The sequence below is a fragment of the Mustelus asterias genome, chromosome 12, assembly GCF_964213995.1.
Source record: "Mustelus asterias chromosome 12, sMusAst1.hap1.1, whole genome shotgun sequence".
Lineage (NCBI taxonomy): Eukaryota > Metazoa > Chordata > Chondrichthyes > Carcharhiniformes > Triakidae > Mustelus > Mustelus asterias.
Window position 1 is genome coordinate 71119301 of NC_135812.1, and position 16667 is coordinate 71135967.

At 41.3% G+C, this 16667-nt stretch overlaps 1 protein-coding gene across 1 annotated transcript in view; it reads right to left on the bottom strand.

Annotated features, from left to right (window-relative positions):
* Positions 1 to 9355: 9355 nt before the first annotated feature.
* The window catches only part of LOC144501564 (ras-related protein Rab-40B), a 69818-nt gene continuing 62506 nt past the window's right edge, over positions 9356 to 16667 (bottom strand). Inside the window, exons 5-6 of the mRNA XM_078225417.1 lie at positions 14527 to 14749; positions 9356 to 11170 (exon numbers count right to left, since the gene is read on the bottom strand). Coding sequence (XP_078081543.1) covers positions 10902 to 11170; positions 14527 to 14749 — 492 coding nt within the window. The 3' untranslated portion in view covers positions 9356 to 10901. The remainder of the gene's footprint in view (positions 11171 to 14526; positions 14750 to 16667) is intronic.

The following is a 16667-nucleotide window of genomic DNA, read 5'->3' on the forward strand; positions in this document are numbered from 1 at the left end:
TCCTCAAGGGACATGAGTGAAACAGATGGGTTTTTCCGAAAATCGTTTCATGGTCATCAGTAGATTCTTAATTCCAATATTTTGTATTGAATTCAAATTCCACCATCTGCCATGGTGAGATTCGAACCCAGGTCACAAGAACATTAGCTGAGTTTCTGGATTAATAGTCTAGCGATAATACCACTCGGCCATCTAAAATGGTGTGCTGCTGTCTCTGACTACATTTCCCTCACATCAGAAATGGTGAGCTGGTGGTTGAGAATTCCCCTGACATTTTCAATCATTGAGGAACACAAACTGATGGTATTCACTTAATTCTGCTTTAGTGCTACTATGTGTGGGCTAATCATTGAATGCCATTGTTGCTGACAGAAAAATCAGACTGTGCCTTCATGATGGAAGGGGAAGTGATACTGGACAGTCTCCAAATGGATGAAGGCAAACAGAATTAAAATACTTAGAGCCGTAGAGGTTTACAGCATGGAAACAGGCCCTTCGGCCCAATTTGTCCATGCCGCCCCTTTTTTTTTTAAACCCCTAAGCTAGCCCCAATTGCCCGCGTTTGGCCCATATCCCTCTATACCCATCTTACCCATGTAACTGTCTAAATGCTTTTCAAAATACAAAATTGTACCCGCCTCTACTACTACCTCTGGTAGCTTGTTCCAGACAATCACCACCCTCTGTGTGAAAAAATTGCCCCTCTGGACACTTTTGTATCTCTCCCCTCTCACCTTAAATCTATGCCCTCTAGTTTTAGACACCCCTATCTTTGGGAAAAGATATTGACTATCTAGCCGATCTATGCCCCTCATTATTTCATAGACCTCTATAAGATCACCCCTAAGCCTCCTACACTCCAGAAAAAAGTCCCAGTCTATGCAACCTCTCCTTATAACTCAAACTATCAAGTCTCGGTAGCATCCTAGTAAATCTTTTCTGCACTCTTTCTCGTTTAATAATATCCTTTCTATAATAGGGTGACCAGAACTGTACACAGTATTCCAAGTGTGGCCTTACCAATGTCTTGTACAACTTCAACAAGACGTCCCAACGCCTGTATTCAATGTTCTGACCAATGAAACCAAGCATGCCGAATGCTTTCTTCACCCCTCTGTCCACCTGTGACTCCACTTTCAAGGAGCTATGAACCTTTACCCCTAGATCTCTTTGTTCTATAACTCTCCCCAATGCCCTACCATTAACTGAGTAAGTCCTACCCTGGTTCAACCTACCAAAATGCATCACCTCACATTTACCTAAATTTAATTCCATCTGCCACTCGTCAGCCCACTGGCTCAATTGATCAAGATCCTATTGCAATCCTAGATAACCTTCTTCACTGTCCACTATGCCACCAATCTTGGTGTCATCTGCAAACTTACTAACCATGCCTATTAAATTCTCATCCAAATCATTAATATAAACGACAAATAACAGTGGATCCAGCACCGATCTCTGAGGCACACCACTGGTCACAGGTGTCCAGTTTGAAAAACAACCCTCTACAATCACCTTCTGTCATCAAGCCAATTTTGTATCCATATGGCTACCTCACCCTGGATCCCATGAGATTTAACCTTATGCAACAACCTACCATGTGATACTTTGTCAAAGGCCTTGCGAAAGTCCATGTAAACAACATCAACTGCACTGCCCTCATCTACTTTCTTGGTTACCCCTTCAAAAAAACTCAATCAAATTTGTGAGACATGATTTTCCATTCACAAAGTTATGCTGACTGTCCCTAATCAGTCCTCACATCTCTAAATGCCTGTAGATCCTGTCTTTCAAAATACCTTCTAACAACTTACCCACTTCAGTTCCATGTTTACACCAGCAGACCATACAGCACCTAAACTGCAAGGCTTGACATGCTTACATGATTGCCTTGCCTGAGTGGATTTCTCAAGCTTACAGCTTCCTCAGTTCTCATAAGCATGTTTGACAGTGACCCAAGTTGGGAATCGAACTCAGATTCCTGGAGCTGAGGGGCAGCAGTGCTAACCACTGTGCCACCGTGCCGTGCAGTAAGTACAACAAGAATAACTCAAAAGTCACCCCGGAAACGTTCTAAGGCATTATCAAGCCTGAGCACCAGAGGTTCCACCAAAATTATTCTGACGGTGGTTTAAACTAATTATAAATTTATTAAACTCACTTTGTTGTTAATGAAACATAAGGTAGCTGAAGTGTCAGGCTCAAAGGCAATCCTACTGACACCGGTAACTGTATGGTCACACACATTTCCATAGTCATCAATCTTGTTGTCTATTTAGAACGTTTCCCAGAGTTTAAAAAAACTGAAACTTTCTGCTGCCGTTTGTATGAACTTGTCTGAATTAACATGACTCTGATGAGTTAGGAGTAGCTGGAAACAGCAGCTCAGTCAATTCTAAACTGGTCAGAAAGGAGACAATGATAATTAGGGACAGTTTGGACTGGCATTTGTCCATCTGAGTTAATCCAATGGGGAAAGCTTGTGGAAGGATCAGACTGGAAAATGCGAAAAGATGTTATGTGCCCTCTTGTCCTACAATTGTTTTTCCTTTTAAACTTTAACTTCCACTGTTTTTAATGAAGGAACAGAGTTTGGGTGCTTTACGTCAATAGTTGTTTAGCAGCATAAACCGCTGATGATCCACATCCTGAGGAAATAACTTGGAAATTTTCAGATAATCCCATTATTTTTCTATCTGACAAAAGAACATATGATCGGCCCAATTTTCCAGGCTTTGTATTGACATGAGCAATGAGCGCGAGGTCTGAAAATATTGGCACCTGACCCTTCATGATCCAATTCCGGATGCCCAGCCTTTGGTGAGTGATTTAAGTTTAGTTTATTTATTAGTCACAAGTAGGCTTACATTAACACTGCAAAAGAAGTCACTGTGAAAATCCCCTAGTTGCCACACTCCGGCGCCTGTTTGGGTACAGTGAGGGAGAATTTAGCATGGTCAATGCACCTAACCAGCACGACTTCCGGACTGTGGGAGGAAACCCACGCAGACACAGGGAGAATGTGCAGACTCCGCACAGACAGTGACCCAAGCCGGGAATTGAACCAGGGTCCCTGGCACAGTGCTAACCACTGTGCTGATTTGGAGCAGTATGTACAACTTCATAAAGTGATAATATTCCTTTGATTGCAAAGCAATAGGTGGCACCTAAATAGAGATACAACATACGAAAATGTTTTTCTTATGAAAGGTCAGCAACATGAAATATTAACTTTGTTTCTCTTACTGACGTGCTGAGTATTTCCAGCATTTAGTTTTCATTTCTGCTTTCCAGCCTCTGCAGTATTTTGCTTTTGCAATAAATGGTATCAATTTTCTTAATGTAAGCAATACTATGATCTGCATGGACAGACAACGATTGACCTCACAAGATTGTCTAGCTTATATCAGGCCACCAAACGATTATGATGCACTTCAGTAGCTATTATTCACAATGCTTTTATAGTGGCAATCCAAAGGATGAGTGTTATTGAAAGAAAAGCAATGTTGAATAGCTGAGTCCTCTCCACCCAAGGCTGCTTATTTTTGCAGAGTAAAAGCCACCCAGCAGAGGAGTATATTTGGATTGGATGCAGAATCCAAGGGTCCAGTGGTGAGCTGGTGAGCAGGATGGGAATGAGGATGGCAGGGCGCACCCCCCAGCAGGTGCACTAGCTGGGAAGGTTAGCAAAAGAGGTCGGAGAGGCTGGAGCTTCTGCTTGTATGGCAGTGACCAACATTGCGTGTTGACCCAAAACTTGCAACACTCTTTTATCATCAGACCGGTGCCTAATACAGAGTCCTTTGCTATCCTAAATGGCCGCAAACAACACATTAATCAGCCTACTCATATAACTAATCAGGCTGGCAATTTAATTGATGTTCTAGATCTTTCCCTGATCTTCAATTCTAATTCCTAAAACAGTGCCTTTCTGACCACGCTCCCATTTTGTGCAGACGCTTGTAAACAAATCTTTCTGTAAAATAAACCTGCTATGTTTGACTGTCACAAGTTGTTTAAAATGAGCATTCTGCATTGCTTTTAAGAAAAAAAAACCTTATCTGTGCTAATAAAGTAATGCATGTGATTCTGACTGACATGGAGATTTCAGGTTAGAAAAGCTTATCATGTAGGTTATCCCTTTCACACCTCTACTCTTCAATGCTACTTTAGTCAATGCTGTTTTAAATTTACCTTGTAAGACATCATTCAATATTCTCTATTCCATCCCTACGCCCTCAATGTTGAAACCAAGGCTCAGCGTACCAAACAACTTCCTAATCTAAAATTCATTATTTTCTGGGATCTCAAAACTGAAACTTCTTACCTCTTTTACCTTTCTAACCTCAGACAGGCTGGTCAAACCCTGGTCCCTGGCGCTGTGAGGCAACAGTGCTAACCACTGTGGCACCATTGATTTTTTTGTATTAAAATATACATTGAAGTTTAGTGCCATAGGCAAATCGACCATTTCTCAACTTTACTTCAGTTTGATCCACTGTCGGTTTATTTAAATGATAAAATAGCTATAGTCCCTCAAAAATGTATTAGAGAAAAAAATTACCAGTCTATGAAATTGTAACTTTAGGGAATTACACTTGACAGTTTATGCCACCTGCTGGCATACAGCTGGCATCACACAATGGAAGGTACATCTACACATGCCACTCAGTGGATTGTTATAAACATTACACCAAAGACATACCTTGGATTTCATATTTCTTTAGTTATCTCGATCTCTGATTTCCAAAGGTCCCCACCACTGGGATTTTCCTCGCATCATATCTGGGCATGTTGTTAGTCAACATCATGGAAATACCAACATGGTCAAGGCAGTCGATTGATTTTAGCCATTTTTGTCTCACAATTTCTTTGTTTTCCAGCTTCCATGCACTACTGGACATTCTATTACTAAAAAGGAATGCCAGGTCTTTCCCAGCACTGTTGAGTAGCCTCTAAAAGCATGGAAGGGCCAAAACCTCCAGATATGGCCTCATGTTTTGTTTTCCAATGTGAGTTGTAACAGTGTTTATTCCAAATTATGTTCCACAATTTATGCGCAGGTAAATGCATACTTTTTTTAGTGTTATAAAATAGTTCACATACATGACAATTCTGAATTATTTAGTTAGCTGTGCAGAATTTTTAAGCTACAATAAAAATTGTTAGTCTAACATACCTGAGATCTTTCAACACCCAAATTATGGTTGTTTCCACCAAATCCCTTTATAAAGTGTCCAATTTAAGAATTAATATTACGCTTTAGTTGTGTTCAACTCCATCATCCTTAAGAGTTAAAAGTTCCACCTGATATATCATAATGGAAATTACATCTTGTGTTGTATGGTTTAACTCATGATGAATTTCTGTCCACCAAGCAGGCCATTTCCCTTCATTACCTCAGGAATCTTGACATTCAATTTTAACCTCCTCAAATTTCTGACATCTGAATCAATGCAGAAATGTACAAAAGGAAGCTGGTAGGACAACTGAAAACACTGACGAAGAGTCATACAGACTCTAAACATTAACTCAGTTTCTCTCTCCATCGATGCTGCCAGACCTGCTGAGTTTTTCCAGTATTTTCTGTCTTTATTTCAGGTTTCCAGTATCTGCAGTATTTTGATTTTATTAGCTAGGACAATAGCTGCCTTTCATGCCTTGCTTTTAAAAATTCTCACGCAGATGTTCAATTCCTCCATGCTCTTACGCCTTCTCACCCGTTACTTTCTCCAGCCTTCAGCATCACTTCAATTCTGGCCTCTTGTGCATATCCTTCTCCCTTTCATAGAATCCCTACAGTGCAGAAGGAGGCCATTTGGCCCATTGAGTCTGCACAGACAACAATCCCACCCAGGTCCTATCCCCGTAACCCCATGTATTTACCTTGCTCGTCCCCCTGACACTAAGAGGGGCAATTTTCACATGGCCAATCAACCTACAAATCTTTGGCATGTGGGAGGAAACCGGACGACCCAGAGGAAACTCATACAGACACAGGGGAGAATATGCATAGTCCACACCAACAGTGGCCCAAAGCAGGAATTGAACACAGGTTCCTGGTGCTGTGAGGCACCAGTGCTAACCACTGCGCCATCGTGCTGCAACATTGTCCATCATACAAAATGGTTCACAAGTGCCACCACTGACCAAGCCTGGAATTATATAGATGCCAGACTGCACTTGCAGCAGGGTGTGGAATTACTGAAGGGATAACCTATGGCCTTGTCTTCACAAATCTACCTGGGACGGGTAGAACAGAAGGAGATCATTCAGTCCCCAATGCTCCCATACACCTTGGATAAAAGCAAATTACTGCGGAAGCTGGAATCTGAAACCCGAAAAGAAAATGCTGGAAAATCTCAGCAGGTCTGGCAGCATCTGTAAGGAGAGAAAAGAGCTGACGTTGAGTCCAGATGACCCTTTGTCAAAGACCATCTGGACTTGAAATGTCAGCTCAGATGTTGCCAGACCTGCTGAGATTTTCCAGCATTCTCTCTTTTGGCTCTGTTTCACTTTGGGTGGCCACATTTCTACTATCTATGCTCAACTTTCTATTATTCCCTCCCTATACCTCTTGGGCTATCCACCGCACAGTCCTCTAAAGCCATCCTTAAAACACACCCTTTTGAGCAAACTTCTGTTTACTCCTCTTAGTACATCATTCTTTGATATCTATTTTGTCTTATAATTTACGTGAAGCGCATTGGGTCATTTTCTAAGTTGATAGTATATAAATACAAGTTGCTATTAATATTGTTCATATTTTAGTTAAATTCATGAGTGTGGGAGAAAAATCCCTCTACACAAACTAGAAAGCACCATTGGAAGTGGAGGTAAGAAAAGTAATATCATGCAAGGAACAGAAAAATAAGAACATTTTTTGAGAAGAATAAATAAGATTTATAACATATTGGGGGGAGGATCGTGGGGTAGTGATACTGTTATTGGACTAGTAAGCCAGAGGTCCAGACAAAAACTACATCACCTGGTGGAATTTAAATTCAACTAATAAATCTGGAATACAAGGCTAGTCACTGCAACTCTCAATGATTGTTGCAAACACCCATCTGGTTCACTAATGCCTTTTGGGGAAGGAAATCAGCCATCCTTACCCAGTCTGACCTACATGTGACTCCTGATCCACTGCAATGTGGTTGACTTTTCACTACCCTCTAAAATGGCCAGCAAGCTTCTCATTTCAAGGGCAATCAGGGATGAGCAACAAACACTTGCCAGTGACACCCTCATCCCATTAAAGAAAAATCAAATACCATTTCACTATGGAAAGATAGCAAAAACAATCCATAAAAGTTAACTGGGAAAGACGGGTTTTGGTAAAGAATAAAGTAGTGGGAATCTGAACTTTTGTGAAGTGCTGGGAAACTGTACTAGATCAAAATGGGGTATGATATTTTTATCTCATCATTCATTGGATTTAGGTTTGCTGCATTAAAGCAATAGCCAAACTGTCACATTTAAGCCTAGGTGTAGTCCATGGTCAAGAATTACAATTGAGCTACCAGGCTATTTGCCAAAAAGTCTTATCCAGTAGGATACAAAATGTTATTCTTTTGCATTAACAAAAGCAATACTCAGCTCAATTTCATATTTGACACACCTTAATATGACTAAAAGAATGAATTGTAACATTAAATACTCTTGGAGGTTTAGGTCATCAGCTGATCAATATCTGTTGAATGTAAAAATAATTCACACCCGATCTCCTCTTGTTCACTCATCACTGCAATATAGCAGAAATCGCATCTGGGATTAAGTCCCCTGGCAGGGCAGGGAGTGTTTCCCACTGTGGAGGTGGATGGAAAACCATGCCATATCTTCTGGCGTCGACCTGATTAATTATGCATCCGGGGGTGGGGAGGGGGTGATTGCCATTTTAGCACTGTCTTCCATGGCAAGTCAGGCTTGGTAGTGCATGTCCAGCAATCATACCTGGATGTCATATTTATAATGTGCCAAACATTACTGACTCACAAGATGGATTTCATGAAGAAGGTAGATGAGGGAAACTCTGAGGGTAGAAGATAGACCTCCTTGATGACAGTGAGGCTAGAAGATCAACCAAATAGATGCTCCCCTTACCCACTGCTGTGGTTTTCCAGAATTGTTAGCAGCCTCTATCCCAAACTATGGATGCAACCCCAAGCATTCTTCAGATAAGTCCAGACTCCTGCATGTGTTCTAGACCAGCATGTCTTCCTGCAGGCGTTGTGGACCATTAGCCCAATGCAAGTCAGTCTCAAACAGCCTGGATTCACTTTGGAAGGAGTAGCAGGAATACAGAGTACTGGGCTAATGGAAAGATACTTGGTAGTGTGGATGAACAGAGGGATCTGGGTGTCCATGTGCATAGATCCCTGAAAGTTGGCACCCAGGTTGATAGGGTTGTTAAGAAGGCATACGGTGTGTTAGCTTTTATTGGTAGAGGGATTGAGTTTCGGAGCCATGAGGTCATGCTGCAACTGTACAAAACTCTGGTGCGGCCACACTTAGAGTATTGCGTACAGTTCTGGTCGCCACATTATAGGAAAGATGTGGAAGCGTTGGAAAGGGTGCAGAGGAGATTTACCAGGATGTTGCCTGGTATGGTGGGAAGATCGTATGAGGAAAGGCTGAGGGACTTGAGGTTGTTTTCGTTGGAGAGAAGAAGGTTAAGAGGTGACTTAATAGAGGCATACAAGATGATCAGAGGATTAGATAGGGTGGATAGTGAGAGCCTTTTTCCTCGGATGGTGATGGCTAACACATAGCTTTAAATTGAGGGGTGATAGATATAGGACAGATGTTAGAGGTAGGTTCTTTACTCAGAGAGTAGTACGGGCGTGGAATGCCCTGCCTGCAGCAGTAGTGGACTCGTCAACATTAAGAGCATTCAAATGGTCATTGGATAAACATATGGATGATATTGGAATAGTGTAGATTAGAGGGGCTTTAGATTGGTTTCACTGGTCGGCGCAACATCGAGGGCCGAAGGGCCTGTACTGTTCTATGTTCCAGTGGGTTTTCTGACCCACCATGGTGGACACCAGCAGAAGATCCCAGGGGAAATTCATGCCAGTGTACCGATTTTTCAGTCTCCTGTCAAATTCTCCTGCCATTGAACCTGCTGGCAGGAGAATTTGACTTGAGGCCCAAAAATTCCAGCAGGGGCATGGGAGAATTACACCCATAGTGAGTGGTGTGAGAGACTGTGGGCTCTGTCGTAGGAGATTATTGTATATAACACAATAACTTGAAATACATGCATCGGTGATGCCTCTGAAAGTAATAAGCTTATAATACTTGATAGCTCAGTGGTAAAATGGTTGAGAATTTTACACAGAAGTTCAGTGGATACTGATACATACATCTTTATTACAAATTAACATGTAAAACAATTCTGTACATTTTAACCTTGCAGTGAAAGCTTTTAGTTAATATAAAAAAGCAAAAGAGTTGTTGTTTTATTTTACACAATTTTCCCGATAACAATGAAGAAACGAGACCCTGATTCCAACTGCCACCAGAGATCATCCTTCAGCTTGGAAGTTGGGATGGACCAAAGCGATTGAACTCTTCCACAGGTGTTGACATCAACATATTAATATACTGACTGATGTTAGCTGCACTTCTGTAGGTGTCACTGGTTCTGGCAGGCTTCTTCTACCTTTGTTTTGGCACTTGGATCAGAAACTGATAATACCTTTCCCACCGAGTCAGGGCTCAGGCTTGGAATGCAAATATTGATACACTGATTCAGAATCCAGTATAGGAACAACAAGACAATTACTCCATTCTTGAAATCTTTTTACATTTCATCAAGAAGTAGATATTTGAAAAACAGCTGCATCTTTTACTTTTTGTAATAGACGCATCAAGTTTATGAAAACCACCATGTAACAATGGCCCAGGGTTTAAAGCAGCCAGTCACCTACCAAAATAAATGGGTCACCATCATCATTATGACTGGAAAACCTAGGCCAATGCCATTTTTTTTAAAAAACAGGCAAACTTAAAAGCATTATAAATTATACTTCTTTCCAGGAAGATTCTTTTTCCAAAAAGTGTTTTAATTACAAAGCATTCTGGATAATTAACTGAGAAATCTTTGTCCGCCATACTGTTAACATTTCCACCAACATTGTCTTTGGCATTTCATTCCCTTAGTATTGTACTTAGTGTTTTTTTTTTGTTTCTGTACAAAACGAACTGTTGTCCCACAAGGAAAGTTATATTTACAAATCACTGAAGTAATATTAATTCACGACAGTTAACAACCACCAGAGCAACTTGGAAATGGATTAACATATAAATTTTCCATAATATTTTTCAGCATATGATTACATAAAAATTGAAGGTTATTTTGAGTGTCTGCATGTTGTCAAGGCAAACCATATTCCTAGAAATAGATCCTTCAACTGTTAACAGGATCCATGTTCTGGCTGCCATTTTTAAGAATGTTTTAAACAATATAGTACAGCATACATTGCAGTTAAAATTCCAACTCCCCGTGTCACTTTAAATACTCATCAACATCACACATGCTTAATTCTTCCCAATTACCTAAAACAATCAAGAGACAATTCAATTGTCTGGCTCACACAAAAATGTACAAACATAGTTTTGACAAAGCTATCATGAAACAAGCTCTCGCCTCTACCTCAATTGAAACACTCACAACAGGGAATCTACGATCCCTGTGACTACCATCTCTTTCACAATCACTGTTTAAATTAGCAGCATCATTTCTCACTCCCTTGTGCAAATTTTGAACCTACAGTTTATGGGCCCTTTGCGAATATAATTATCAAAGAAGTTCTCTCACTGGAACAGCTGAAACATTGGTTTATCATGGCTGCATATGTAGTGATTTCAACTTTCATTTTCACAGTTAGAGTTAGCTAAGAGATTTTGCAGCTGTTTCGATTGCAGCTCTGTGTTGGACTTTGGGAAGGACGAATGATCTTCGATTTCTTCAGACTGTTTTGTTTGCTACCATTAGCAGTGAGAGAGTAGGAACGTCCATGCATCATTCTGGCATTCAGTCCATTGGCCATTGAAAAAGACTTAAGGTGACTCTTTAAGGTAACAGGAAGGGGCAGTTTGTCCACTAGATGTACAGGTGTGCATGAAACAATGGCTCGGCAACAGAGATCCTGTAGGCTCAGCACTGCAAAAAAAAACACATCAGCTGGAAAAATTACTTATCTAGGAATGGTAAGGCGAAATACATTCACACACACAGACTCGTTCTCTGCAAACAAAAGGAATATGTTCAAGCCTTGCCCCTTTTTTGAATTACCAGGGAGCTTAGAGGGCTATAGTTCCCCCGTTTTCTCCATGCCAACACCTCAGCTAGAGTTGACTTGTCAATCAAATAGCACCCATTTCTTCTTGCCGTTTGAAATCCAGCCTTCTTGCATTTGTCCTGAAGGATGCCAGATGAAAAGCTTCAACAACATTTCTCTCTTGCAGCAATATTCAAAGTGCCAATTTATTGGAAGAGAATGCAAAGGTTGAATTTTCAGGCCCTGTTGAGGGCAGGAATAGAAGTGGATGACTTTTCCAACTAGCCTCCAGTTTCCCAACCCGACAGGGCATGGGGAGGGGGTGGAGATGGGGCAGTTCAATGGCTTGTAGGTGAGCAGGCCACTGGGCAGTGCACCAGACAGGCCTAGAGGCTCTCTCTGCCAGCCTGGATGCTGCTGCAACCAAAAGCAGCACTGTAGAGGAATTCCCATCACCTCTACAATGGTGGCCCAGTTGACGTATCAATATTCTATGTAAAGTTTTAGGAAAATTGGTGAAGAAGCACCTCCATATTTAAGAACCCCTCCGTTACTTACCCTTTACTGGAGCCTGCTGCTCCTCTAAGCTGAATGACCTCTGGTTGGCTCTCCAGCTTTCAGAGCCCACCTGACATCCTTAAAAAGGACAAGGGACCTGTCTCCAAGTCAGTTACAGGGATGCCTCCATGAAAATTCCCAAAAGTGACTGGTCTCCCTGGGGAGTGGTTTCAGGATCCAGAAACATTTTCATTGTTGACAGCAGAATGAAAAATGCAAGTTTTCCAATTGGGTGGGATGCTTATTGCCCTAACCAAATCAACATGTATCATAGAATAGGAAAAAAATATGTTTCTGGATGATAACTGTCAGCTGGAGAATTAACTGTAATTCTAGTATGGTTTAAACAGGAATCACTGTAAACTGTCAAAGTATGGTGTGTAATTCATTAGGGCACACACCAGATGGTGGCAGCATACTGTTAATCTGACATTTTGGACAGATCTGACAGCGTAGCTAATGCCTCGATATTCTCTACCCTGTAGTAAAAAGTCCTTTTCAAAGAGATCTGATCATTTGTGCCACATTTGTCACGACTAAACATTTTTGAGTAAATCAGATAGGAATTAAAATGCTGGACAAGTTAACCCGCAAACTGCTGATTCCCTTCAGAATTGTTAATAACAGGGGCAATATGTTCTTGTGTCCCCCCTCCTTGGAGGAGTATTAAGTCCATTAACATTAATTTTAATAAATACTGAATGAATCCTGTGGCTTTTGTAAATTGCAGTTTTATATAGTGATGGACTTTCCAAAAAGTACTCAATTGATCCAAATGGATCAATGACAAAAATACTGGCCCAAACTCTCGCCCGCCCTGGAATCAGCGCGGGCAAGGGTCCCACAACGGAAATCTCCTGACCTCGGGCTGATCTTACGGTTTCGCCCAAGCAACGCTGTAAAATCCTGCCCACTATTTCAAAACCATGATTTTCATATATAATGCTGTCAGTTACTAAATCTCTACATGCCAACTTGTAAACAGAAGTAGTGTGAGATATGTAAATAACTTCAGATAAAAAGCTCTGAAGTATAATGTGACCAGTCTTGTAGGGGTGAAGGAAATCAGAGTTAAAAAGGAACAAAGATTGGGAAGGGGTGGAGGAGGGGAGAAGCACTGGGGACAAAAAACAGAATCAAAGTGGTTTTGAGATTACAACTGAAAGAAAAGAGGAATGGAAACAGAGATTACCAGTGTTGGAGAGACAAACAAATGTGACCACGGTTGTGGAGTAGGAAGACCAGGATCTTGAATTGGTTGATTGAGCCACTGGGAACTAATGAAGCTTGGCAAAGGCAGGGAAAGAAGAGAGCATTTGACTGTGCGAGGCGAGGATTCCAGCTTCAGTGCTTTAAAGCTTGTGAAGGACAAAAGCCAGTAAGAATAGCTTTGAATAATGTATGCCACAAGATGATATAAGTACAGACTAGTGAGCAATGTGGAGTAGAAATAGCTCATCTTATCTATGTAAAAGTATGTATTCTTGGCAACAGCTTGATTGCGGGAAAAAAACCTCAGATAGCAAGGATCTACTCCTCTAGAGATTTGCACGAGATGACAGACATGGAGGTTGAAGGAGTCAAGGTCAGAGCTTTAGAAGAACTGAAGGATGCCAAAGAAGAAATTTGGACTCATCTTGTTTGTTAAATGCTGATAATGCACACAACAGCTTATAATTAATTCGCAAGTTCAATTTCAATCAGGGCAGGATTTTACGGTCTCGCTCATCCCAAAACCGTAAAATCCTGCCCGAGGTCAACAGACGTTTCCATGCTCCACCCCTCGCCCACTCCAATTCCTGTGGCGGGCAGGCCGGTAAATTTCCAGCCCATATGTTTTTTCCTTACTTGAAGCTTCACCTCGATATTCTCTGCTGAAATACAAGGCTGCATTTCAGCTTCACATAGATTAAATTCAGAATATAAGAAATCTTTCACCACAACTCTTTCAAACACCACCTTTTTTAAGAAATAGGAGCACAAGAGATAGCTCGTATCAGATGAATCAAGAACAGACTATTACAGCTTAAGCATCTAAAGGAGACAGTGGAATAAAAGAGCAGAAGTATTAAAAAAAACTTAGTTACCTTCATTTTCTAGGATAATCCTCCAGTAGTTAACAGTTTTAGCCAAATTGAGTGAGAGGTTAATAGAAACATCAGGGAAGTAATGATACCAGGGATGGAACAAAGTGATTGCGTAGGTTTGTGACAATGGGATGATGAGCAAGCAAGACTCTGCAGGAAAAGCCATAGTCAGCAAGATAATTGGACAAGTCTTAATCCTGAGGCGGTGAAAAAAGAGTCATAGTTGTAGTGGGAACAAGGAGAGAAGGCAGGCAATATTACATAAATGCATATAGCTGTCTTGATCATGATTATGAAGTCTGAAGTATAGTTCTGAATCAACAGACCACTAATATACAGCCTCAGTGTGCACCCAGGGAGAGGGGTGGAACTTATGATGGAGACATCTGGAAGGTAGTACTTTCTATCTTGCTGCATGCAGAACTCAGCTTGCAATAAACACAACAATTACAAAAGAAAAAGAAAATCACAAAGTTCCTGTATTTATATTCAGATTTTCATTTCATTTTGGTGCTGACCCTCCAGATAGTGCAAATTTTGAGAGAAAAATACATTTCTCAGACTGAAGAGCATTAAGAAAACAAAAACCTTACCTCGATTTGGTCTCCAGAGCCTGTCCATTCCATGCCTCATTAGCACGATCCTTGCCAGTTCTGTGAATGACTCAATGATGTTAAAGTTGCACAATGGGCTAACTTCAAAGAACGTCATGCCTTGCCGTTCAGCATAAGCCTGAGCCTGTTCTGTCGAAACCTGTCTCTTAAAGGCCAAGTGAAGGCGATTCCCAACCAGGATCTTAGGCACACCAGGGGCATGCTGAGGAAAGGAAAAAAAAGAAAGGGACAATGCAAGACGAATTAGGAGCAGTGTCATAGTGGTTATGTTGATGGGTTAGCAATTCAGAAGCACAGGCAAATAATCCAAAGACATGAGTTTAAATCCTAACACAGTAGCTGATGAATTTAAATTCAGTTAATTCAATAAATCTGGAATAAAAAGTTAGCATCCGTCATGGTGACCATGTAACTGCTAGATCATTAAAAACCCATCTGGTCCCTTTAGAAAAGGAAATCTGCTGTTTTTACCCTATCCAGCCTATTTGTGACACAATAATGTGGTTAACTTGTTACATGTCCTCTGAAATGACTAACAAGCCATTTTGTTGTCCAAACCACCACAACAATGTATAAAAATAAAACCAGACCTCTGCCCTGCATTGACCAAGACAATGGATTTGGACATGAAAGTTCTTCAAGTAATATCTGAGTCTTGTGCCAAAATTAGGCGAGCTGTCTCCACAGACTAGTTAAGTAGTAAATTTATCCTCACCAGTCTATGTATCACAGATGTCCCTGCCCATAATAATGGCAGGAGTGACCATTGCACAGCCCTCGTGTCTTCAGTCCATCAGGTTGTGTGGCATTATAACCATGCTAAATAAAATAGACTCAGTAAAGATCTAGCAGCTCAAAGCGGCACCATCAGAAGTGTATTCCACCATTATGTGTAACCTCATGCCTGGGACATCCCTCACTCTACCACTACAATCAAGACAGGGACCAACCTTGGTTCAATGATGAGTGCAGGAGAGCATGCCAGAAATAGCACCAAGCATACCAAAAAATGTGGTTCCAATGTGAACCTAGAGCACAGACCGACATGCATGGTAAACTGTGGAAGCAGTATATTACAGATAGAGCTGACCAATCCAGAATCGCCCAATTGGATCAAAGCTCTGCATGCAGTTGTGAATGATGGAGGACAATTAAACTATTCGGAGGAAGAGACTACACAAACATCCACATGATAGCAAAGAAAAAGTCCAAATTCAAGGCCGAAATATTTGCAAACATTTTCAGCAGAACAGCCGTGTGGATGAGCCATCTTGGCCTCTTTCTGGTATCCCCACAGAAGCCAGCTTCAGCCAACTGGATTCATTCCACGCAAAAATCAAGAAATGACAGAGTGCAAAAAATACAGCAAAGAATATGGGCCATGGCAATATCCAGGCTGCAGTCTTGCAGAGTTGTGTTCCAGAACTAACCACACCTATAATCAAGCTATTCCAATACAGCTACAACACTGACATCTACCCAAGAAGAAAATTGGACAGAAATGGCCTGTCCACAAAAAGTAGAACAAATCCAATTTGATCAATTTCTGCCCCTTCAGCCTACTCTCAATCATCAGCAGAATGATGGAAGATGTTATCGATTGCTTTCAAGTTGCACTTGCTGACAAATAACTGGCTCACAGACACTCAATTTGGGTTCTGCCAGAACAACTTGACTTCAGATCTCATTACAGACCTGTTCCAAAGAGGGACAAGAGAGTGGAATTCTAGAGGCAGGATGAGAGTGTAACTGTTCTTAACTTCAAGGCAGCATTTAACTGAGCATGACATCAAGGAGCCTTAGAAAAATTGAAGTCAACAGGAATTCAGAAAAAACTTTCCACTGGCTAGAGTCAAAAGTGAAGGAGTGAATGCAAGTTACAGAATTCAACAAATCAAATATTAGAATACACAGTGGGTGGGATTCTCTGGCCTCCCAGCCACATGTTGCTCGGCAGCGGGAGGTGGTGTGCTGTTTGCTGGCGGCAGAATCCTCTGGTCCTGCTGCTATCAATGGGATTTCCCATCAAAGCCACCTGGAACCTGCAGGTGCACTGCCTGCAGAACCAGAGAATCCCACTGGAGTGAACAGCCAGAGTGTTCCAGCCCCTGATTTTTTAA